Source organism: Copadichromis virginalis, linkage group LG22 (assembly GCF_057382275.1).
Source record: "Copadichromis virginalis isolate Kocher_CV1m ecotype Utaka linkage group LG22, C_Virginalis_male_GT1.1, whole genome shotgun sequence".
Taxonomy (NCBI): Eukaryota; Metazoa; Chordata; class Actinopteri; order Cichliformes; family Cichlidae; genus Copadichromis; species Copadichromis virginalis.
The window spans coordinates 16,353,352-16,380,009 of NC_140638.1; the positions used below are offsets into that span (position 1 = coordinate 16,353,352).

General features: G+C 40.5%; 1 protein-coding gene across 2 annotated transcripts; it reads right to left on the reverse strand.

Moving 5' to 3' along the window:
• Window positions 1–994: 994 nt before the first annotated feature.
• LOC146683076 (synaptic vesicle glycoprotein 2A-like) lies at window positions 995–24,696 on the reverse strand. Of its 2 annotated transcripts, none has more exons than XM_085445469.1 (13): window positions 24,463–24,696; window positions 17,854–18,597; window positions 15,394–15,574; window positions 13,359–13,510; window positions 12,799–12,932; window positions 12,613–12,702; window positions 10,445–10,552; window positions 9,532–9,620; window positions 9,272–9,436; window positions 9,042–9,175; window positions 7,222–7,428; window positions 6,973–7,132; window positions 995–5,658 (listed from the first exon to the last, which is right to left on the reverse strand). In XM_085445469.1, the coding sequence occupies exons 2-13, from the start codon at window positions 18,461–18,463 to the stop codon at window positions 5,475–5,477; spliced, it is 2,214 nt and encodes a 737-aa protein (XP_085301595.1). In that variant the 5' UTR covers window positions 18,464–18,597; window positions 24,463–24,696; the 3' UTR covers window positions 995–5,474. The 2 variants fall into 2 exon arrangements, with proteins under 2 accessions (XP_085301595.1, XP_085301594.1); XM_085445468.1 differs by having other exon boundaries at window positions 17,854–18,601.
• Between the last annotated feature and the right edge of the window lie 1,962 nt (window positions 24,697–26,658).

The following is a 26,658-nucleotide window of genomic DNA, read 5'->3' on the forward strand; positions in this document are numbered from 1 at the left end:
CTGATGCAGAATTTATATATTTTTTTTAACAGTTTAACACTGTTCAATATTTGTTTTATATTGGCTTTTGACTTGGTATCACATTTTTGGGGGCACCTTTTCACTAATTGTACTTAACCCCTTTTCTATATTTATGGCTTAATCTGTTCTATTTCTTTTCTCAATTTCTTTTGATGTATCCTTATAGGCCATTTTGAACATTCATTTCTGATGTTTTGCCTTTTAAATGTCATTTAAAATGGCTTATTGCAAAATTAGTTTTATTAATCTTACCAGCAAAACAAAATACATGTTTACAATAATGAAAACATCAAGATGTGATTTTAAAATCTTATTTCACTATATTTTGCTTCTTAGGAGACATTGTTTTTAAAGTGGTCTTGAGCCCTATCAACCACAGATGAACAATATCTGAAAACCATGTCTAATACCGGACACGCCTGAGAGATGCTCCATCTATGTTCACTGAAGCCTCATCAGAAATGGTGGCTGTGAAGAAGCCATTCTTAAGGAAGGGAAATGGGGAGAAAAGGCTGGGGCATGCCACATTACACAAGAACTGAAACGAAAGAGGAAATTCTTTAGGTTTAAATCAATATGTGCCGAGGTCGTCACTGTATATGACAGTGTGTGTATACAGCCAGCTATGAAACACTGTCGTGGTTTCCGTCAAAGGTTTTGGAGATCTAGTCAAATTTGATGGAATTTACGTCATCTGTAAAGTGTCTGATTGACAGTGACTATCCATACCTGGATAGAAAAACGCACAGTGGAACACAATCATGGATTGCCCTTGTTTTTACTGTACTTAAATGCATGTTTGCACATTTCAATAAATCCCATTTCCCACTTTTCCAGCAAAATACAGAGAAGCAAGGGGTGACTCAAGACTCAGCACAGGACTGTACATTGAAAGTACAAAGAGAAACGTCTAAATGAAGTGAAAATTATCTGATGGTGTGAAATGGAGTACAGGACACTGGTTTTCTTCAAGTTTTATTTCCATTATGATTTTATTCAAAGAACTGGATAAATAGCACAAAAGTGCAAAACCCAGCATAATGGACAACTCTCACATAAAATAAATACAGCACCTTTTCAGCATCACTAAAATATTCTCAATATCCAGAAGTAATAAATACTGAATTTACCAAGATGTTCAGTCTTGATTTACAAAACACAAAGACAACACACAATAAAGTTTTGTGTCATACCAAACTTTTTTTGGAACTGTTTCCGTAATCTTTTTGTTTCACAATTTGCATACTTGCACATACAAACATCTACAGTTTCTACACACAGTACACTGAATCTTGAATTGAACTCACATTTAGAGTAGAACTTTTTATCAGATAATAAAACAGCTCAGAGTCAAACTAAAGAAAGCAAACAGAAACGCCATCGCTCCAACTACAGTGATGGATCCTTGCAGTTCTCTGCAGATGCGGGAGGTGTTTCTCCCACACTTTTTAAAAGACTGCCGTCATTAAGGGGAAGTCGTATCAGGCTGGTGTTTGCTTTATTTTGACCGCACCCAATATCTCTGCCTTCCTTTATGGATAAAACTCAAATCAGCAACTCTTTTTATAGTTTATACATGTATATATATATATATTTATTTATATTTATATAGAATGAAATTCTACACGTAGCAACATTAATCCGTAAACTTTTACAGTTTGGACAGGAGCTTCAAGTTGACAGAGGGCGCTCTTTTGATGAGTTCAAACCCGTGGTCCTTTTGAGTTTGACTTGATTACTTAAACCTCCCCCTTTAATACAGACTCACATAAACAAACAAGTTTATGTCAAATTACACTTTTCATGCACTTCACATTGAAAGTGTCCTTCCCTTTCCAGCCAAAGCTTATCTTCAAGATCACAAGCAACCTCCTCAGAAATTCAAGCATGTATATTCACATATATATATAATAAAAACAAAAAAGGTTACCTGGTTCCAAGGTAAACAAGGAGCACAGTCACCACTAACTCACTTTCAGAACACATACTCGAGTTTCACCAGTTTTCACCCCACTTTGATTAAGAACAATCACTGCAAGCAACAAATCTATGTCATCATACGACAATGAAAACACTAGTTCTTGCTTTGGACAAAAACAGCTGGCATACAGGACGTCCAAGAAAGTCAGACAATACGATAACGAACATGCGTCACAGTCGTTTGAATACAGAAGGTTTAGGGGGTGAAGCCGTCTTTATGAATTTAAGATGCGATCCCTTTCTCTTTTTTTCCCTTTTCTGCGTGTTTCTAAAACTGAGGAGCAGACTGTGTGTTATTTCTGGCTGCCTTTCAAGGGACTTGTTTCAAAGGCTGTGTCAGCAAAAGAGCACCCGAGTCTGTTATGAAGAACGACACACTGATTTCTACACTGCATATATAGGTCTTTTTTTTTCTTTTCATAGTGTAAATGTATTCCATGGTCCCCAACTGAGCTGTAATCATCACAGGGATGAAAACAGAATTGCAACAGAAAAAAGTAGAAAAATATGTGACAGACGATTTAGTCAGCAGACGCACACAGACACACATACATCCAAACAGTCTTTCCAACAGGAACAAGATGGGACAAATCTGTTCATTAAACACATACATCTTTGTACACAAACAGCAAACAACGGAGGGGTGTACTACAAAGGAAGTTAAACATAGCCAGGCTTTCTTTGGCTTAAGCCCCAGCTGGAGATAATGTGTATCATAATGGAGGTTATCAACTTTCTCTGGTAAGCTGGGCTTTCCGCTTCATGGTCTTTGTGCACTCATAAACATAAAAATGGGGGTTTTACAGGTACAGCTCTTCTTCTGCACAAAATGATACCTATGAGTGTCCTCCCTACTCCAATCATAAATGTTATCAGATCATTATGACAAACTGATGACTTTTAGCTTGACGTAGCTTGCTAATGTGCTAATCTCGCCCTGACCTTGTAGTACACCCCTCAGGTATGATCCTCAGCATGTAGATTTGAAGAAAGATTTCAAAGAAATAGGTTTTAGAGATAGTATCATTTGCATTCTTTAGTGAGAAGATAATGTTCTCATGTCTTTATATGCTGAATATGAAGCTACAGCTGGCAGGCAGTTAGCTTAGCTTAGCTTAGCTTAGCTTAGCTTAGTTTAACAGGAGAAACAGCAAAGCCAGTGTAGCTGTTCCCCATCATGTCCAGGCCTTTTTGCTAAGCTAAGCTACCATAAGTGAACAAGGGTATTTGTTTACTATAGAGGGGGCTGATAACAGCACTAACACACACATACACACAATCCAGAGGACGTTTTTCGGTCAAAATGTCACACTCTCTCACTGATTGTCAGCACACAAATAGTACACAAAATACTGTCATATGTTTACAGAATGAAGGTGTACACAATCAGCTTCGCTTTAAGGGTGATTCTGATTCTTGAGATGAGGTCACAGCAGGTTTTTACATGTAAACTAAGAGCCTGCGTACCCTTAAAGACGAAAGAAATAAAAATGAGTTACAAATTTTCATCTTTTCCCAGCGGGAATGGACGCAGTGAAGGAATGTCTGATCAGGAGCCCTTAAAATAAAATTATATTCTTGTTTCTCTTGCCACACTGTCTAATTGTTCACTTTTTTAACAGCTTCTTTTCCCATTTGATTTGTGCTTGTGATGCAGTTTTTCTTGGGTAAATGAAGACTGCTTTGTTTGCGTGTTTTGATCCCCAACAAAAAAAATACAGCAAACAAAAGAATTAAATCAGTCTCCTTTCGTTGTTTCGACTTCAAGAATTAGCTTTCCCATTCAATCAGATAACTTATGTTCTGACTAATTCTCATATGGATTGGAGGTGAACTACACTACATGTACAATAAGGATAACAGGGATCTAAATTCTTAAAAGCCAGGGTTTTGGTTCATATGTTGCTTTTCCTTTAGAGCGGATGAATAAGATAATAATAATGGAGATATAATTGATTTTACCGCAGGCCTGATTGCTTTATCCTGAAGGGATCATGAAGAAAAAATAAAGAAAACTGAAATTATTACTACAATGTTGATTCCTGTCCTTGTCCTTGAGACCCGGAGGAGACACAAACCCAGCCTCAGCATCCGGTGTAAAATCTGTGCCAGATCAAACGTGCAGATCCATCTGGTGTGGGAAACAAGGTAGCCGCCGAAAGTACCGCACAAACATTGTGCTGTTTATTAGTTATCTGAACAAGCCTTAAACATTACACCTTTTACAGGCATTAGCAAGGGCACTGAGAAGATGCTTTTGTGGCAGGATACTGTGGGTGTTTACGTGGAGATTTCAGGCTAGTTTTTACAATAGTTACACCTCTAAGGTACCTTGATAATGTGTGGCCACACTGCTTATTCAAACCGCTGCCGGACAAGTAAAATTCCCACTGACGCAAATGACACTGTCATTTGCATGAAACACAGAGATGTAAATGAATAAATCAGAGTACAAACAAAAACATGCGCACACACACACATACACACACCACTAATTTAGGCAAATACCACAAGTATCTGCTCTCACAGTTTAGCACTTGACCAAAATCCGTCCCACAGACGTTCCTCGAAAACATCATCAAACTGACACACGACACGGAGGGAAAACATCAGCTTTGACACCAAACACAGAGGAACTGGATCAAACTATTCCCATTTACAACAGAGAATCCTGTGAAATGCGTCTTCGCCTGCCTGCATTTCGAGGCTCTGAGCACAGAACTGGAATTACTCAGGGAGAGAAAAAGCACCTCGGCTCTCTGTGTCTGAGTAACAGCAGCCTCACTGGAATGTTTTAACAATATTTGGTAGAGAATAACAGCGGTCAGCAGGTCAGGCTTCAGTAGGAGGCAGTGATCGAGGGTCACGGGAAAGTTTTTTTTGTTTTTTAACAGAAAATATGTTCACCCTGAAATTCATTTTGAGAACTTTTGCAAGCAAGTCTATGAGCAACAGTCTGGATGCAAATGTAAACTGAACTGTTCCAGTAACGTCACAGCACATTAAACAGAGGCACTGGACGCCAGTCACTGAGGTCGAGGACAGACGAGAAAGAAAAACGGAAAACTCACCACATACACTGACTAAATCATTCTCGTTCCTTCAGAAATGGCTTTTTTAAATCAGTTTCCTCTCATCATGTGATCGTTCTGTGTCACTGAGCATCTGTGGGAGCACATTATCACTCTCTAAGAGTGGCTCTTCCATAAGATATCTGATTCTTTTTCTGAATATTTTGAATACCTGACAAAGCAGCGGAAATTAAGTGATCATAAATATAACATCATCTTTTTCTACCTCTGTGTGTTCTCCTCTTTGAATGATGCAATCCACATTTCAAAGGATTCTGGGCTTACAATGGGGATGGCAGTCTGTTTTTGTTGGTATGTGACAGCAGAGCTGAAGCTCTCAGGGATGTTGTTAGTTGTTAAACACGCCAGCTGGACTCTGCTGCCCTCTGCTGGTCGTCGGCTTTACTGCAACACTTGGCCTCTCGTTTCGGGCAACTTTGTGGCAAGGAAACTGCCGGCGGCGAGGGCGCCGGCCGCAAATAGGATGGGTATGGCCTTGGTGATGCCCACAAATGACTGGAAGATGCTGATCCCCAGCACGGCCGCCAGTTTACAGAGGGCGTTCAGGAAGCCGAACGCTGTGGTCCTGGAGACAAGAAGAGAGGGACACACAGACAAGAACGCACACACACGGTAAGGAGGGTTTTTAACAGTATTTATCACTCACTGCTTCATATTTGACCTATTACGGCCATATTTAAGATAATCAAAGTGAAAAAAAACTTTCCTCTTTCTCACACACAGCTACACTTTTATATGAATCCCACCAGGACATGACATGAAGAGCCTCTAGAGGAGGACTGGCCAACACCGATTCTGCTAATAAATTTTATTGACATAATTTCTAAGTGAAGCCAAGCGGATGAGGGTTTCCAGTTTTGCAGCCCCAGAATCATCTCTCCAATCCCTGCATATGAAGTGGTTTATCTGGCTTCATCAAGGGGTGGCCTCCAGCATGCAGTGGCTCGGTTTGTAGCAAAATGTGAAGCGGCAGGAATGAGAACTGGTACCTCCAAATCCACAACCAGGACCCAGGGCAGAGGATGGATGTTAAAAGAAAACATATTGTTAAAGACCTTGAATAAATGCGCATTTGGGTTAATATGGTGGTCTTAGAAGCATTTAATTTACTTTTTTTTACTATGTTTGATTTGCTTTTCGCTTCATAAAAAATATGCCAATTCAATATTTTTAATAAACAGCCAATTCAGATTCAACTCGAGTGAGTGCTTTTAAAAGTGATTCCCAAAGGTCCTTAAGGGGGATTTAAGTGGCCTTTATAGATCTCAAACCTTACTCACACTTTGCCTTGGGTGACCTCACCTTGAGGGTTAAGAGTGCTTTGACCCTTAAATCCTCAATGATTGTAAAGACCCACACCTTTTTTCACACCTTGGCTCATGTGATGACCCATACGTTCAGTGGGTCAACAACCCTCAGTATCACTTCCAAAGAGGACAAGCCCCTTCAAAGACCTGGACTCAGCACTGTTTCTTAGAACTGAAGAAGCCTCTTGGATGGGAGGGGAAACATCCTTGCAAACCTAAAGAAGTCTAGCTGCCTTCTTTTTCAAGCTCTCAAGGCTCAAGGCGTGAGCTGGGTGACTGAGAAACAACACTGATGTGGCGTCTCAAACTTTTGCCATCCACAGCAGATTTGTTGGTAAAAATTCTGGTATCACTCAGCAGAAACGAGTCCACCTCCATAAAGATCCTTCTCTCTCCAGAAAAGAAACTACAAATAAAAATTCAAATTCTTAAGGGATAACAACCCTGAAATGACACTTTTGGACGGCATTTATAACAACACAAAATGAGTGAAAGTGCAACCAGACAGACAGTATTACTCTGTCAGAAAACAGAAACCTCAGCAGTAGTAGAAACATCTGCTCTCGTGTTACCTTTTATCCGAGGGGTAGAGCTCCACTGTTATCACATCCAGGGCATTCCACGAGGCGATGCTGATGCCACCAAATAGACATAAGAGGGCGATCATCCCCGACTCGGTGTTTCCAAACATCAGGAAGAAGCAGCTGACACATGATATGACGCTGGACCCGGCTATGTAAAAAGACGGAGCAGTAGTTACGTTAAACCGAGTCGCCTCTGCACTCATAACTGAATCCTCCACCCAGATTAGACTAACCTACCCAGCATCCTTAACCGCCCAATTTTATCCATTAATAGAGCCGAGACGATGTTGCCAGGCAACACCGCCAGGGTGCCGAGAAAGTTGACAAAGTAGATCATGTAGGCATTGTTGAAGTCGTCGCTGAAGTCGAGCATGCAGCCCTCCTTGTTGTGGAGAAACGTGCTGTTGACCAGTTTGCAGTTGACGAGTCTGTATTTGAATAAATCTGAAGGCATAAAAGGAGGGGAAAAAAATTGAAAATGATTAAATAACTTCATAAATTTGTGAACATCTGTGATTTCCACTGGGTAAAGAAGCTCTCCTCAGCTGAAAGAAACTCCTCTGCATGTTTCTCCTCTGATTTAAAGAAGAAAAGCTAAGTAAAAGATACAACCTTAACTTTTTGTTTAGAGCATAAAAAATATAAAAGATTTACGCCACGTCCCGAAGAATGTCTGACCCAATCCAAACCAAATAAAAGATCAGTTTTCCTCAAACTGGGAAGGAGGGGATTAAATAATCCCTTAGCAAAAGAAGCCAGAACATTACAGCAGCCACCACACAAGCATCTGTTTTTAATAGGGGCAAAACACGAAAGCAGCATCCAGGACAGCATCTCCCATCGTCACAAAAAACGACAGCAAAGGTCAGGAGACATTTCTGTAGAAGATAAAGGGGATTAGTTCTGACAGGCTTCTTAATCAATAACAGTTTCATTAAACGGAGTCTGCAATAAAAGTGCTGAACGATCGTAAAATTTTAGATGCACAAATGACACAAACATAAAAGAATGCGTTGCTGGCTTCATCGGGGAGAAAGCTACAGCTGCCGTAAAAGCTGCAGAAGAACTGAAGCTGAATAAATCTGCCACAGCTTGAGACGGATAGCCGCAGTATGCTAGCAGAGGAACCGTTTCTCTTTAGTTTCTCACGTTTCCCAGGTCTGAATGTGACGTGCTGATTTAAAGCACAATCGGAAATCCAAACCACACGCGGCTCAGTTGCTTTTTAAACGATTTGGTCTCCGCACACGGGGAATTTCTGGTTCTGATCAGCCATTCAGCACATTCTTACATCTGTTTTATTCTTCCTGACAGGGTGCTGTTGTACAGACAGCCCGATCACTCGCACCGTGTCATGCCTTTTGTTTTGACTTTAAGATGAAATGTAAGCATTTCTCACATAATTTATCTGTCAGGTGAAACCATCAGCTAAATGAACAGAGAATCTCACATTTGAGGATTTGTTAGATAGATAGATAGATAGATAGATAGATAGATAGATAGATAGATAGATAGATAGATAGATAGATAGATAGATAGATAGATAGATAGATAGATAGATAGATAGATAGATAGATAGATAGATAGATAGATAGATAGATAGATAGATAGATAGATAGATAGATAGATAGATAGATAGATAGATAGATAGATAGATAGATAGATAGATAGATAGATAGATAGATAGATAGATAGATAGATAGATAGATAGATAGATAGATAGATAGATAGATAGATAGATAGAGGCTGCCCGACCATGGTGAGCCACGCCATGAAGCTCCTGGTGAACAGATTTGGTGCTGATGTTAATGACTTTTAAGCACTCTGTGTCTCAGCGCTCGATGACCCCACACTATAACTTCATACCACCTCCTAAATGCTTCCACTTTGCTTTGCTTAATTTTACACACCGGTGGCAACAAGACTAAAAGCACCTGAATTCACAGATTAAGAGATGTGGCCATATAGTGCATGATCTGCTACGTACCTATGGAAAGCCATGGAAAGCAAGTTTATAATGTTCATTAGTGCTCCTGCACACGAGGAGTCATATTTACCTGTGTTATAAAACAAGCTGGCAATGAAGGTGCAGTTTCTAAAGAAGGTGTGCGTGGATGTGATGTCCTCAAAGTAGCACTCTTCAAACACGGAGTCTTCAAAAACCATGGACTTCATCTTCAGGTTAAGGAATCTGTGATCAGGAACATTTTTTTATTGCATATTTTAAAAAACAATATTCTCTACTTTGGCATTAAAGTAATTAATGTTGCCCTGAAACAAAAATTACTTGTCGTTGAAGTAGTATCCTTGGCGATGCACTTGGTTTTCCAAGGTGAAGTTAAACGTGACGTGCTCCACTCGCTCCTTAGTGAAGGTCTTCGTGCGCGATTCATATTCCTGCTTCTGGATGTACTTGATCATGTCCGGAAACCACACGGTTAGACCGTAGTAGCTGGAAAGTTGTGGGAGTCAAGAGAGATTAAATAAGCCCCAAACGGAGCACGAGAAACAGTAGACAGCAAGGAGGTTTTCTTTTTTTTAGATTACCTGAACGACATAGAAAACCAAACAGCCATGAGCATGAAGGTCGTCCGTTTATATTCTGGCCTGAAGCAGGCAAGGATGTTATTCCGTATCTGCAACAAGTGAACACGGAGAAACACAAGAGCAAAGCTCATGAACAAAAAAGCTGAAAGCAACATGACAGCGGCTTCCACATAAAACAAGAAAACGCTGCTTCAACTCTCTCATTGTTCAAACTTTTTCTTGTAGTGGGCATTAAGCAGGCATTAAGCAGCAGCGCGTAGGCGTGTGTGTGCGTAGGAGAACGTAGGCTGCGTGCAAATTCAAATCAGGCAAACAGCCTGGTGAAGGATTTTTTTGCCCAGAGCATAAAAGCCCAGTGCAACAACATGCTGCTGAAGTTTAAACACATCAAAGCCAAAAAATCCACACAATACCTCAAAAATGCATCATCTTTGTGTGCCGAGTGTTATCACAGAACTTGAATTTGGGAGAAACTTTGCAGGCGGACAGGTCAATAAATGCTCAAGCAAGTAGCTTATTATCCCTTTAATATACTCAAAAAAAAATCAAAGACAAACTAAAGGAAAAGACATAATATTTTAGCTACACTTGGATTTACTTCCACCTGTGCTTGCACATTGCTTTCATCCACTGAGGCGTTTTAATGCCAGCCCTGAGTTGTAAAACACCTCAGCTTCAGCACTCTTGAAAATAACTGTAATTTTGAGGAAGCTGTGATCTTGGGTGGGTGCCAGAGGGGGCCTTTTTTATTTCACACTGTTAAAGCTTGGCCCTTTAGTTACTGCTTTTGCTCACAAAATCCAAAATACCAAATTTCCTGGTTACTCAAAAAAAAACAACCAGTTTAGAAGAACAACATTTGTAGGCTGGACAAAATGTATGTAAACTGTATTTTTTAATTAACTTTACTCACCTGTTGGGAGAGGCTCATAATCTTCAGTCTGTAGCGCTGCCAAGCAGGCGTGTCGGTGCCAACGTCCACCAGCTCATCCATCTGCTTCACAGTTTTGATTGTGGTGACCTTGGACCAAAGTCACAAAAGTCAAATTAGAGATGACTTTGGCTCAAAAATAATGTAACTACTGCAAGAGACTTTCTGAAAAAGAGGCTCTGAAAGTCACCACCAGATATTACAGAGACATTGACTGCAATAACGTTTACTGTTAATCATAAGCCTGATGAACATCTCTGTAATGGGTAAAGCATCTTTAAATGGACTGGGAGCTGTTACAACAATGTATTTATTCTGTTCCTGTTCTCATGACTTGTTTAACCGGAATACATATTGTGGGAAATCACACATTTGTATGATTTGTGGGTCGATTTTAATAGGTTTTATCTCAACAGGAAGTAAAGAAGCAAATCCTTGGAGCTTATCTCGAAGATGATTTACAAGCAGTTCAAAATACTTGTAATAATGTAAAGTTTTGTCCATCAAGCATCAACTGAAACCAAATACTGCAGTTCCTCAAATAGCCACTAGAGGCTCACTCCCGTTCCCTTAGAACAACGCGTGCCCCCTCCAACCACACCCATATTTTGTTTTCAAACTTGATTGCAGTTTATTCCACACCCCACAATAAAATAAACCACGAAACAAACTATCTTTATGGTGTAATTATTTTACGTATAGTTGTTTTTCTATTTTACTGTTTAAAAATATTCAACACTGGTATCAATACATTTTTCAAAAAAATGTCTCTCTGTGCAAAATGGGTTTAAAAACTGTGATAATGTTTGTTTGTTTGTTATTATTTGTATCCCACTGTAAATTTACTGTATAAAGAGCTAAAATCGCCAAAATTTCATTATAAGAAGTGTTTGTGAACTTAAAATTAAGAATGTGGGATACTGTTTGTCCGTGATCCCAGCACGTGCTCCCGAAGCGGGGGAAACAAATTCTTTTGGGGGTACCTACCTTTGCACCGCCGTTGTGCAGGTGAAGCCAAAGGCAAGATATGCTTCATCATATTTTCTAGTCTTTAGCTCGGAAGGAAGTTGGTTTGCAAGCATATTTGGCGATGGTTCATCCTCTGCTCTGTGTTTGTGTGGGATCCCGGTCAAGAAACCTGTCCATTATGCTAGCAGTGTCCAAGCATTCTTTAATTTATTTATTTATTTTATTCATAACTCGCCACCCCCCTGCAATGGCTCTGCGCCCCCCTTTACTAACATGCTATCCCCCTCCCCCCCAGGAGGCGTGCCCCTACTTTGGGAACCACTGCCTTAAATCCACATTTCAGAAATGGCCAAGTTTACATTTACAGCTTTCTACATAAAATACTTTGAACTTATCTACATCATGTCCTAATGTCCTAATGACCCATCTGCAGTTAAACTGAGAAATGTGCAACACAAGCCAGCTATTCAAAGTAAAAGTAGCTATTCAAAGTAAAAGTATTCAAAGTAAAAGTAGCGCCTCATAAAACTTGTTGGCTGTAGCCCTGATGTAAACCTTCTCCATGTCCTTTCTGCATTGCTCATTATCAAGTTGTACCATAGCTAAGCTAGTAGTCTGCAAGTATTTGCAGACAAACATGAAAAGCTACAGGTAAACAACCTGTTACCAAGACAATTCCTGAGAGGTGTTCGGTGCAGCATCTTCATTTAAACTGATTTCACCCAGCAAGAGGTAGCAACCTCCAGGAACCACTGCTGACCAGCTGGGTATTTCACATTTCCATAGCAACCAGAGGGTGTATCACATCCAACATGGCAGGCAACTCTTGAGCAATGTGTGCATGATGTCATGTGACAAACAAACCTGTGTTAATACATCTTCTGCACCGGTTAAATTTGAGGCCACAAACCAGTGGGTGATGTCATAGTGGTTGCATCAGTCCTTTATATACTCTGTGGTTTTCATTGCATCACATAGCAGCAAGTTTCCTTTGCACAAGTCATCGGCTCTGATCCAAAGTCAGTGTGTCTTTTTGTTCAGCTTACTCCAAACTAGGGGCGTAACCCCAGGCAGCCAATGGGTATCTGACCAGAGACCCCGTCTGTTCTCCCTCTCCCACACTTCCCTCTGCTGTGAGCGCTCTGAGAGATTTACATTGCTGTTTTCTCACTGATACTTACAGAAAACACCCTCTCTGGGTATCCCTTTGCTCGCATGTTTGTGTCGTGAACTTGCTTCAGAACCATCCAGCCTTCGTCATGTTTGCCATTCTGTTAAAGATGGCATGGATTTAATAATGAGAAACATATCAGCAGCTATTACTGTAAGACAAAGACTTAACTGTTTAAACAAGCACATCTGCTAACCTCTAAGTAGAAGCGTGGGCTCTCTGGCATGGCGTTAAGGGCAGCGATGGCTGCAACTGACGGAAAAGCGCACACTAGCACAAACACACGCCAGCTATGGAACTGATACGCCGAGCCCATCTGGAAACTCCATCCTGAAAGGAAAAAGCAAGCCAACACAAAGAAGTGAGCACACATTTCCAAATAGTTAACCTTCAGTGCAGTGAAAATAACATGTTTTTAAAACTCACTATGAAGCATGTTCTCAAACAGAATTTAGAGGTCAGAGGTCACCCTCAGTGCACGGTTTCTGGGCAGATCACTTTCTAGCAAACAAAGTCAGCTTACGTTTTACCCTCGAGCTTTTCAACTGACTGACAAATCTCCAAAAATATTAACATCTTGGTGGGATTGTTCATACGTACATGCATAATAATAATTGTAAAATAAAGAGATTGTAATATAATATTTAGAGAGCTTTATTTGTATCTCATAGGCATTTGATGATGATCAGTCAGCCTGGGCAGAGAAAGTAAGGATCCATAACTATCTGTTTTCTTTACTCTGATCACTGTACTCACCATAATGTGGGATTATAGCCCAGGCCATTGCAGATGCGTATATTCCTCCAATCATCCAGAACATGCAGAGCCAGCTGAGGTGCTCGCCACGCTTCTCTTGGGACAGAAATTCAGAGTAGTACGAGAAGACGATGGGAATCGAACCACCGATTCTGCAAAATTCAGAACACAACTGAGCCTAGAGGTGAAGTGTTTGTATCAGTGATACTATTTTTGATATGTATATGTGTGTTTGAATAGATGGGCTCTTTCTTCTGTATCATATCAAGAGTCAAGCAACATACTTATGTTATTGTTTTTAAAGTAGAGCAACTGTTTGCGAAACTTTCCAACTCGTGGCTCTCTCAGACCTTGAATGTGCAGCAATTGCTGTTTCATTTAGCCACTAAAGCTTTAACACAACCAGTGCATTAAATGTCTCTGTGCTTGTGTGATTATCATCACCATGGTGCAAAACAAACTCACAGGAGCTCAGCGGGAAAACGACTGGTTTGAGCCCAAATGGAAACGATGTCAGGCTTTCAATTTGCCAGTTCGCTAAACTTGAGAAACTCTGTTTGAACACTTTGCTACACGTTGTAAAAACTAAATGAATCATCAAAATCATTTTGTGCTCGTGCGATTTCACTGTTAAAATTACATTTGTGCAGCCGGATAAAAATTAAAAGTTTCAAAAGGGAAGGGACTAATACTGCAGTTATGGCACACTGTGCAGTGAAAAAGTAATTACCCCCTAAACCTAAGAACTGCCTGTGCCATCCTTCGCAGCGAGGATGGCACTTTCACATCACTGTGGAAGAATTTTGTCCCGCTCTTATTCATTTATTTTTTAGCACATCAGAGGTGGACTTGCTGGTATGTTTCAGGTCGTTGATGCTTGAGCTTCAGGTACGAAGTTATAGCTGGACATTCTCCTTTAGGATTTTCTGGTAGAGAGAAAAATTCATGGTTCCATAAGTTGCCCTGAAGCAACAAAGCAGCCCCAGATCATCACACTATCACCACCGTGTTTGACAGTTAGTATGACGTTCTTTTTATGAAATGCTGTTTTAGTTTTATGTCAGATCTAATGGGACTCAAACCTTCCAAAACGTTCAGCTTGTAGAGTTCCTTGGAGATGCTCCCATACATGCCATTTTTGCCCAGTCTCTTTCTGGTTGTTAAATCATGATCTCCGACCTTAACTGAGGCGAGTGAAGCTTGCAGGTCTGCATTTGTTATTCTGGGACCTCCTGGATGAGTCATCGATGTGCTCTTGACAGGCCAATTTTGGTCACCTGGGCAAGTTTTCTCCATTTGTTGAAATGGCTATCACCACGTTTTACTGGAGTCCCAAAGCCTTAGAAATTGCTCTAGGCCGATAAAGGTCAGTGACTTTGCTTCTAAGCTGTTTCTTTAGATCGTATCACATAATGTGTCCCTTTTTGAGATCTTTGAACTACACTTTGTCAGACAGGTTCAGGTTAACCCTCTAAAACCGAACCTGTCGCTTATATCAGACAGGAGTTTTGCAACTTTTTTTTTTCTGCTCTCAAATACAGACTTAGCTGTAACTCTGTCTGTGAAGCTGGACTAAAGAAATAAGTGCCTAAAGTTTTGAGAACATGTCTACCGTGGTTGGTTGGTTGTGGCTAATAGACTTAGTTTATGTTAGCTAGCTAGTGACAGAACCGATAACTCAGTGGGAAGAAGGGGACTAAATCTAAAACTCTGTTTAAGGGGAACACTTTTGAGCTGCTCCTGTCTGCAAGAAGGAGTTTAATTTTTAAACCACAGATTTGCTTTCCACTTTCCCTGTCTGCCTCTTTAGCAGCAACTGCTGTTAGCTTGTAATGTTTGGGTTTGTGAAGCACCTTATAAATGAGGACTGTGTAGACGAGAGACTTTGAATTCATCATTTAACAAAGATGGTCCGGGTAGGTTTGGGCAGATTATTGCCCCTCAATAAATGAAATGATGATTTTTTTTTAAGTCAACTAAATGGCACGGGCAGAAACAACAGAAGTATTTTTGTTATTATAATTATTTTAATTACCCAACACCCGAGAGGAGGCGGCAAAACAGAAAGGTGCTGTAACCCTGGACAAAGGAGGAGAAGAAGGAGAAGATACTGTTGATAGAGAGAGAGATGAGAAGAGACTGCCGACGGCCTATCCGGTCAGCCAGAGCTCCCCATAGGAAAGCGCCAACCATCATCCCAAAATATACAATAAGACCTGCAGAGAGAGCAAAGGAAATTCAATTGTCAGACTACAAAGACTTGCCGGCTCATGATAACTCTACTATATCTCAAATCAGATTGATAGTTTGATGATAAACATGCACATTTCTTTTGTTTCCCTTCTGAGGGAAAGGCTGAGAAAAGAAGAAAACATAGAAGTGCCAGTGTGAAGCTGGCTGTAAAAGCGTGTTAATCCCCACAGACTTCCTGATAAAAGATTTAACCACTGTTTCATGACTGTAATCTGAGTGACTGAAAACCTCTTAACCATGTTTGTGCTGATGATGCCTTTGGGGCCATTTTAATGCATTTATCTTTAAAATTATATGACTCTAGTGGGTAATTGTTCTAAAAGACCATCCAAATATGGTCATTTGATCTCCAAAGAATCAAGATAGTGGCAGTTATGATGCTAAACACCACACTTTAAACTGACCAACCCGGTGGGTGATGTCATGGTGCGTATGAACATCTTTCATACACGACCCCAACTCCCCAAAAGGTTGGATGCGGTATAAAATGAAGATAAAAACTGAATAGCTAGTTAGGATAATTGGCTGCCGGTCAGTAACATGATTGGGTTTAAGACAAGAGGCAGAGTTTCTCAGGTTCAGAATATTGTTCCTAAATGTAAAATTGCTAAGAATTTAAATACCTCATCATGTATAGTACCAAATATATCAAACGATTTAGAGGCTGAAAATGATGCAGGATGCTTCAGGTGCTCAGGCAGAAACAATGCATGGGCTCAGGAATCATTGTCTGTGAACACAGTTCACTGCGCCATCCACAAATGCAGATTTAAACTGTTGTGTAAAGAAGAAGCCATACGTGAACATGACCCAAAGACTCAACCATCAACTTTAAGCTAAAATAATTTAAAATAAACTGAAACAAAGTAGAAAACAGTGAAATAAAATACATAAAAACATGGATTCCTCTATTCTGCATGTTTTAGAGCAGCGGTCTCCAACCTTTTTTGCGCCACGGACCGGTTTATGCCCGACAATATTTTCACGGACCGGCCTTTAAGGTGTCGCGGATAAATACAACAAAATCAAAACTAGTACCGGTACCGAAAAAAAGAAGATTTATTCATAACACACGTGAAAAGACCCAGGAAAACCGAGTTAACGATTAAAAACGATAACAAAATAACGCTGAAAACCAATAAATACCCTGAAAACCACACATTTCACACCTGAGCCTCAACTCTCGCGGCCCGGTACCAAACGACTCACGGACCGGTACCGGTCCGAGGCCCGGGGGTTGGGGACCGCTGCTTTAGAGCAGTATAATATAATCTTAAACAGCACGCTGCATCTATTTCAACAGCATTGATTCATAGTAGAAGGGTCTGTGTGCTAAAGTGACCTGCCATAAAGTCCAGACCTTTCCCCAACACCAAACATTTGGTGGATCAGGAAAGAAAAATTGCGAGAAAGACGACCCACGACTGCTGAGCAGCTAGAACCCTATCTGAGACAAAAACGGGACATTTAACTTCCAAAAATCAGCCAAGTGGACTCCTCATTTTCCTAATGTTCAATGTTTTCTCAGCTCTGTTGTGAATAAAATGTGAGTTTATGAGATTTGCAAATTATTGCATTCAGTTTTCATTTACATTTCAAACAGCATCCCAACTTCTTTGGAGTGGTGCAGTGTATGTTAAAGAGGCTAGTTTCAGTCACTCATTGTATCTTTGAAGAGCTCATTGTTGTTAAAACCATTCTTTGGAATATTTATTAAAAACTAAAACATAAAACAAAACGTTTTTTATGAAATGTTTAACATAGACGTTGCTGCATCCACCGAGCGCTCTGCCTCTCTCTCGCTTCTTTGCTGCTGCATTGCTGTGTTTCTTTTTTGCATCATTACACAACATTATCTAAATCAGTCTGGTGGCATGAAACCATTGGCAGGAACCTGTTACTGCCTCACTTGTGTGTGTAAATGTTTGTCCTTAAAAAAATGAAGACCAGTCATTTTTAAAAACAAACAAACATAAAAAGATTTTTCCCCAGAGTTGATACACATCTCACGCTCTGGTGAGTATTTCAAGTATGCTGCAACAGTGTGACTCATTTAGTTTTTTAAATAGTTCTTGGCTGAGAAGTAAAGATCATGCCACAGAGGAATGAGTTGTAGCAAGCCTTGGATACACAGCCAAGGTTTGTTGACGGGGACTAATGTGTAGATTATTAACAGCACTGTCATGTATAAAACTGATAATAAGCCTGCTAAACATTTGCAACAGAAGGAGCAGAGTCCTACCTAGCATGCTTTTGTTGGGTTCAGACAGACACATATCCTTCTCAGCGCTGGGGAGCACAAACCCGACCACAAAGATCTCCACGCCATCAGCCATGAGTGCGAGGCCCAGGACGAAGTACAGGCTCCACTGGAACTTCCCGTGGCCACATTCTTGCAAAATGGTCTCGTACTGTTGGGCCAGCTCCTCTTGGTCCTTCCTCCTCTCAGCCTCGGACACGCCGATATCTCTGAACTGCTGAGCTCCGGCTCCCACTGATCCTGGACCCCCAGCAAGGCTACCTTTTCCTGAATCAGCCCTGGGAATTCCTTGGTACTCTCCCTCATAGATCTCGTCATCCTCATCGTGACCCTCTGTGGAGTCACTGTGGCCGCCCTCATCGTCGTTCGCTGCCTGGCTGTCTCCACGGTAGTAGCCTCCATCCTGACTTCCCTGCATGGGGTAGTTATCGTCATCGTCCTCTTCAAAGCGGCTGTAGGAGCGCTTGCTGTACTCATCGCTCACTCGATCAACTGAGCGACCCACTTTCTTGGCAGCTTGCCGCTTGACTTCTTTGGCAATGTCTTTGGCTCCTTTTATGAAGGCAGTCCGGTTTTGATAGCCGTCCTCCATGTTAAAGAAGTACAGAAGACGCACAACAAGTCAAAGGTTTAGCTTGAGAGGCCACCTGTACGTGCTGTGGCTTCAGTTTGATCAGGACACCTCAGAGCTGACTCCCAATTTGCTTGACTGGTTACAGGTTGAAGCTGTCTGCAACAAAAGCGAGAATTTACATTGGTTAAAATAACAAGTCAGGCTTGGTAACAAAAACATCTTTAATGGAAAGATGCTTTTGTTAGCAAGGGACTCATCGGATACTTCCAGTGCATCTATTTATGTTTCCTGTAGACCCAGAGCCAAGTCTGCTTAAGTGACAAGAAAGAAACAAAAAATGACGTGTAATGAATTCAAAGATGCTACAAAAAGACACAAAAAACACAAACTCTAGAGAGACTGGCTCACTCAGCTCAACATTAAATTCTAACAGGGCGCAGTCCAGTAACATGAACGTTTTAGAGAGGCTCTACAGAAGTTAAATGTGTCGCTTGACCCTCGTTAGACTTTTTAGGTACACCTGCGGCAATTCAAATCAAGATGGTGAAATCAAATCAAGACAAGATGGCCTGCTAAAGTTCAAACTGAGCATCAGATTGAGGAAGAAAGATGATTTAAGTGCCTCTGAATATGGCATGGTTGTTGGTGACAGACGGGCTGTTCTGAGTATTTAAAAATCTGCTGACCTGCTGGGATTTTCTCACACGACCATCTCTAGGGTTTACTGATGATGGTCTCAAAAAGAAAACAGGTAAAACTGCCTTTCTGACGTGAGTGATCAGAGTAGAATGGCCAGACTGCTTCAAGCTGATAGGAAGGCAACAATAACTCGAATAACCACTCGTTCCAATCACACTTCAAACCTTTATGCTGATGACCTACAGCGGCAGAAGACCACACTGGGTGCGACTGCTGTCAGCTAAGACCTGCACACTACAATTCACACAGGCTCATTCAAAGTTAGACCGGGAAACTTTGAATGAGCCTGTGTGAATTGTAGTTTCAGAGTCTGGATTTCTGCAGCAACATTTAAATGGTAGAGTTAGAATTTGGAATAAATAACACAAAAACATGGCTCCATTCTGCCTTGCATTAATGGTTCAGGCTACTGGTGATGTAATGGTTCATGGCACATTTTTTGCCAACTGGGCTTTGTTTAAATACCATAGCCAACCTGAGGATTGTTGCTGACCAGGTCTATCCCTTTATGACTGGCACACCCTGTCACAGAGCTCAAATCATCTCAGCAAGTTCACTGTACTCAAATGGCCTCCACAGTCACCAGATCTCAATCCAGCAGAGCACCTTTGGGATGTGGTTGAACAGGAGATTCTCAGCATGATGTGTGCCGACAAATCTGCAGCAACTGTGTGTTGCTGTCACATCAATATGGACAAAAAAGGCTCTGAGGAATTAAGGCAGATTTGAAGTAAAAAACAGACCAACCAAGTGCTAGCAAGTTGTACCTAATATAGTGTTGATATGTACAAGAATATTATATGACTGAAGCCAATGAGCTTGCAGTTTCGCAGTCAGACCCGTCCCATTCTCATCACATTTCATCACCAAGACGATGACGGCAAAAACTCATCTCACAGCTTCAGAAACTGCAAGTTTTTCTATAGTCTAGAGTTAAAGCGGAAGAGGCAGCGTGAAACATTAAACAAGATCAAAGTATCAGAATTCTAATAATTCTTTCTTTTTTATTTGATTTTGCATTGCACTTAATAAATTGTCACAATCACAACCTTTTAACCTTTTTCATTTTAACAGTTTTGAATGTTTCCACAAACTGTAATGAAAAACTGCTGTTGATGCGGCGTTGTGTTTTACATCTGAGTTTCATAATCCATCTCTGCCTGTCATGTTTTTATCTTTAAACTGCTTCTCTTTTCTTTTATCCACTTATACCATCTAACCAGCCTGTAATGGTTCCCATCCAGACTACACCTGTTGCCTCTCCATATTCACTCAGTGTGCGTCCTCTGCTGAGTCACAGACAGGCCTGAGCAATAATTACAGGGTTAAACATCAGGCCTTGAAAACAGTGAATCTAACTGATTGTTCTTGGTGCACAAATGTCCTAAATGCCTCATCGTATGCTGAAGAGCTGCTCTGTGTGACTATGGCTCAAATGGATCTGACACTATTGTAGAAAAAACCTGAAATCATATAATCTCTAAATGTTCTTTATTTGAAAAAAAGGAAAACATGCAGATTGGATGGAAGCCGTGTGATAAAACAGACCAAGCTTGAAATTGAGGAAAAAGAAGCTATAAAACTGATATCTATTTTATTCTTTGCCACAGTGTCACGTTGCTTTTTGGAAAACGTGCTGTTTAAAGAACAATTTTAAAGGTTCGGTTCAGGTGGTCCGTATGCTTCTGCAGGGAGACGCTACAGGCGGGGTCACTGTGCAATAAAACCACTTGTCACTTTTAATTTATGGCGCAGCGAAAGCACGGACAGACGGTGATGAGACATCAGTGTGATGTCACTTTCTCCCAAAACGAGGTCTGACAGGTAATAACAGGCCTCACGGAGCAGTAAGTGTTTGTCAGTTGTACAGTACACATCATGTACTTCATCAAATACTGGTATATTTACATTTATTTTAATACTTCTGAACTAAACCAGTGAAATATAAATATCATTAAACTATGGCAATGGTAGATTTTTGGTTTGAGGCATAGTTTACATGTTCGTCAGCTACAGAAACCCAAACTGTGTGACGCATATAAAAGCGTAAAACTCTTACAGCAAAGAGTAACAGCTTTTATTTAATTAAAAATATCTCTGTAAATCTTTGCAAGTTACTGCAAATGAATGCAAACGATTAACCAAGCTGTATATAACTGTTTTATAATAATAGCAATAATAATAATAATAATTCTTGAATGATTGCGTTCACACAAGTAATCAGAACCAGAAGCAAAACCAGGGGGTTTAAATTACTTGAGTAATGACGTCTCGCTGTAAAGCAATGAACCGAGCATTTTGAACATCTTCTTCACTTGGTGCAGTTAGGTCCATAAGTTTATGGACATTTACACATAAAAAATATATATTGTTGCTTTTACAGTCCAGCACGGGTGATGTAAACCAAACAGTCAAGATGTGGGTGTATTGGATCACCCATGTTGATATTTTTCCTGCATCATCATATTAAAGTTGGTTTAGGATCAATGTCGCAGTTGACACGTTAGCTATATTAAAAGCGTTCTTGTTTATATAAAACTCTCTTCTGAAGCAGTTGTTAAGCATCTTAAGTGTTTTTGTCATTACTTTATACAGTAGATAGTAAATATATTAGAAAGCTATATTTGCTGTTGCCAAATTTAGGTCACTCCTTTTGGTTTCTTGGTAATAGTTTTTATTAGCATTAGCTAATTTCTTAGCTAATGCTAACATCTTAGTTAATGCTAATTTCTTAGTTAATGCTAGCTGAATGCTCAAGCCACGTGATTGGTCAGCTTCAGTGTTGATCCTTGACCAACATTATTATAATAATATATTAGTAACACCAACACAAGTGAAGACTTTTACCTTTAACTCAAGGTTTCAATGATATTGTATGAACTGTTGAGGAACAGCTGCTTTGCGTCATCAGTGGTGGTTGTGTAATGTTTTACACATCTGCTTGGCAAGTGAAAGGTCACTGGTTCAATACTGGCATTACGAAGGGCATCAAGCATTAAAAATGCTGCGCTACCTGCTGTGATGACCGTTTTGTGACAAGGCAGTAGCTTCTTTACTCTTGATTGACTGATTCAAAATTCACTGCGGGTGAATTTAAAGTTAGGTCCACCTTAAAGCATTCACTGGATTATTGTTCATTTTGACTGTAATGTGGAAAACATTTTAGAAAAAGTACACCATGTTGGATTTAGCCAGATATCGAGTTAGAGACTGAGACTTATTAGGAAAACGTTAACTGAGAGCAAAAGTTGAGTAAACAAACTTAAATGCAATTTTGGATTATTTTTGTAATGAGATTCGCCCCCTGCTGGCCACTAGAAAGCACGCAGGTTCAAGTCTTCCCTTTTCAGACCAGAATGCGTATCTTTCGTATACAGTCTGTGAATGCTCTGAGCTATTTTCATCTATGGCATTCAGTCGTCGTTACTTATCACCAAGGACAGAGTCAGAAATCGTAGTAGGTGGCAAAAAGAAAGCTGTAAATGGAGCTTTAACCTTGATAAGCGAATCAGCTCAAGATTACCATTAATTAGTGGGAAAACAAAGAAAAAAACATTTATGTTTATGCCAGCATCTGTAGCATCTGTTCTGGATGTTATAATCACACACTGTTGATTTGTTTTTTCTAAATTTCATTCAGAAGATGATTTCCCATCAGAAGGCAGCAGATCCATCAATGTCAGCATGACAAACAGATTTACTGGCACTGATCAAAGGAACCCTACCAGGCCTGGTCAGCCAGGCTAAACTGTAGGACTCTAACCTAATAATATCCTGGATGGGCGCATTCACAGCCCATAATCTCTATGCACTTTAAAAACAAGCATGCGTGCCTGTATGTCAGTATGACCAACACACTGAAATCAAGCAACAAAATCACAAAAATGCTTCACTTTATTGTGAGGCTTTTTTGCAACCGTGCTGGACCTGCGCAGATGTTTTTACTTGGTTTGACCTTTTCTCGGGACACTGAGTGTCATCAATACCTCTTTATAATCACATCATTGCACAGCCTCGGGTCTAATGCCTGCCGAGAGATAGAGAGATCAAAGAACTAACTAAGATGCCTATGGGAAGATTTTAAAAGATTTGCTTGGTGCTAAAAAAAACAAAACAAAATCCACATTAACTTCACACAAGGGGACACTTATAAAATAGTAAGGTTATGAGGATTATAGATGAGACCCCTGAAAAACTAACAGTCTGTGTAGATAAAGTCTGGATAGATAGATAGATAGATAGATAGATAGATAGATAGATAGATAGATAGATAGATAGATAGATAGATAGATAGATAGATAGATAGATAGATAGATAGATGCAACAGGTACTTCTTTCTGTGTTTTTTCCATTAAGAAACCAAAGAGTCAATGCTAAGACTTGTCTGACGCAAACAAAAGCTTCGAGGCCACTTTCGTCTCACATTTCCTCACTGCTGTCAACTTGACAGCCTCTCTACAGCTCACACAGCCTGCAACACACAGGCCTGTCACTGGAGGGAAGAGGAAGGCCTGAGGATGAGGAGGATGTCTTTGTATTGCTTACTGCTCTCTAAAGCTCTTTATTATTCATTTATTTATTTATTTTAATTCCCTCATTCCAAAACCAGTGAGCAATAAGTCAGCAGCTGTTTATCACTTCATTGCAAGACCACGCAGGGCAGATAGTCATCAGCATCTCCTGCAGGGTTGTTAAAGGGAGATTTCAGCCAGCCTCCTTTGTGGTGATAATCTGGACACCTGATAACATGGCTTCAACGACAGTCAAAAGAGATCCCCAAAATCGCTCCTGCAGCCCTGATATTCTCCTCTCACGGGCCTGTTCCCAACAGTGTCAGCCTGTCAGATCTGTACTGTGCTGTCCTGCTTTCACGATTTGTATATTTCACAATGTGGATACATGCCTCGGATTAAACATGGCCAAATTTAAGCCTTCGGTGCGGTCGTAAATGTCTTCATTTATAATAAGCCGTAAAAAGGGCCTTGTCGCCAAAAGGGCCAATTTGTACAGCCCTACAAATGCGGATGGATTATAACTATAAATCTGTTACAGAAACCAGCCGATTGTCTCTTCGCTTGCGTCCTGACATATGCCCCCATTCTTAGAAATCACACTGCCATCGGCTTGTCACGACTTGGATTAGATTATAGGGCCAAGTCTCGATTCACAAAATCGATCCTAATTGCCGTGTGAAGCAAACACACCCATCGCCCCCCTCTCTTCATGTTTTAATGCAAACATAAAAAGAAAGAAAAGAAGAGGGAGAGGGGAAAGAATCAGCGCCATCAGCCACTAAACGCTAATTAATTTCACCTCACCTTAAATCCTACGATGCCAGGGTCCCTCTTCAGCTTGGAGATGGTGGTGATGAAGAATGAGAAGGAGGAGGATGAGGATGGTGATGCGTACGAGGCTGTCGCTGTGAGCCGAGTGGTGACGATGATGGTGGTGGTGGTGCTGCTGATGCTGCGCGGTTTGGAGACGGAGAGGAGAAGCCCACGCCATCCACACACACTCACAAGAGTGATGCTCAGAGGTTCCCCTCCCCCACGCGAAACCCTTCACACACCCCACACGCCCCCCTCCTCACGAGCGCATTTAAACGCCCCTCGTCGATATGGAGAGTTTTGGCGCAAATTGTTGCGCACAATCTGCGCACACACTTTCGCCAGCTTTACGTAAGACTGCGTTTAACGAGCAGATTTTACACCGTGGGGCTGGAGACTGTTCCTGCGTGATTAGGATTTCTCTGCATGCAGCAAATTAGACTCGACCATCTGCTTTTTAAATATGCATCATTGTCTGTACATATATCAATATCGCACACGTGCCAGTGCACCTGACTCCTCTGTTGCCATGCCGACCACTCGCGTATCCCTGAGTGCATCAAGAACTGGCAAAACGAGACCTGAGCCCTCTCGATCAGCCTCCGAGGCTCAAAGAAAAACAGAAATGTGGTGTGGACATAAGACATCTAAATGTTTTCATTTGTGTGGAAACGTGTGGGAACTACGTGAAAAGCGTGTTTTACAACTAAAAGAGGCGACTGCTTTTAGTAATCAGCGCGTAACACCTCATTTAAGACAACATTTTTCAGGCAAACATCTGGTTAGAACACCTGCACCAATCATCTAAACGGGGGGCTGGGGTAGAGAAGCATACACAGCTGCAGTAAGCCCTGATTTGATTTTTTTTTCTTAAGGTATGCTTGTCCTTTACAGTTAAATACCTGTAAGCACAGCAAGACCTTACAGTACTTTTTGCAGTTCACATCCTCTCATCATGGGTATGAATATCATAGTAATGCTGGGCTTTAAAGATTTCTTTGAAGTATTTGTTTTTAGGGTGTAATGATTCCACAGCACACATCTTTAATGACTTTAATAGACAAGAGCTGGGTGCACAAAATTGAATTTATTTTGAATTTGCTCTAATCCACAGTGTCAGAAGTATCCATGCACAGTAAATTTCACTGAGTACATCTGACTCAAATTGAATAAAATTTTACTCTAAAAAAGACAGCATTTGATCCCAGTCTAAATGGAGTAAAATTTACTCTTCCTTAAAATTTACTCCTTGATAATTTACTTGGTTTAGTTTAAAATAAAATAAAAACTAATTTTATTCTAAATAGAACAGAATTGTACTCTGAATGGTATTATAAATAGAAGAAAAAATCACTTTATTTCACTATGTAACTGCATTATAATCATTCACTGCAAGGTTTTAAAGGTGCAATAAATAAATCAGAAAAAATATTTTTATTTTAACAGCCACCTTTATTATTCGGAGGAAACAGTATGGTACAATACAAAAACTGTAACTGCTTGTTGTAAATCAAATGCTTTACAGCAGAAAAGCTCTTTGACATAAATTACATGAGGTCCGTCTCTTGTGCACAGAATTTGAAAACCATTCGAATGCTCATTGAGACACACAGCTTCTTGTATGGAAACAAACGTTTGAATAACCTGTGCTGTTCGGCGATCAGGTGTTTCAAGAAAATACTGATGCCTTTTGATAACACTGGTGAAAATACAATATTCACTATTTGAAGCAACAGCAGTAGCAAATACCAGTGCTGACCATTTGGACAAACTATGTCTCTAAAGATTAGTGGTAGATTCCGAAGTAAACACCAGGACTGGATGGCGTTTAACCCCAAGTCGATTGAGTCCTCTCCCAACTTCACTGTAGGTGGTTTGTTGTTTTGTTCCATGTAGCCATAGTTAAAGCTCTTAATTCTCCTGCCCACTTCCTTTGATGTTGTATACTGATCATGTAACGTAATCAGTTTCATTTCATATTGTGCCACTCCCTCCAAGACATCATGCATAATATCAACAGAGAAATTTTCACATGTATTGAAGTACTGCAATGAGCTTAGAATGCAAGACTGTTTAACATCCATCACATAAGGAAGTCTCTACAAAACCAAACAGGCAGTGAAGACCAAGTTCCATGTACTGGGTCATACGGGGGAACCTTAACTCCATCCCTCTCCGGGATTTTCA

Excerpts from the sequence above, each read along its gene's own strand:
- LOC146683076 (XM_085445469.1), bottom strand. The coding sequence starts at position 18,463 with ATGGAGGACGGCTATCAAAACCGGACTGCCTTCATAAAAGGAGCCAAA. Across the intron at positions 10,553-12,612 it reads ACCCAGAGAGGGTGTTTTCT|GTCACCACAATCAAAACTGT; the intron begins GTAAGTATCAGT and ends CTTTGGTCCAAG. Across the intron at positions 7,429-9,041 it reads CAGCTTGTTTTATAACACAG|ATTTATTCAAATACAGACTC; the intron begins GTAAATATGACT and ends TTATGCCTTCAG.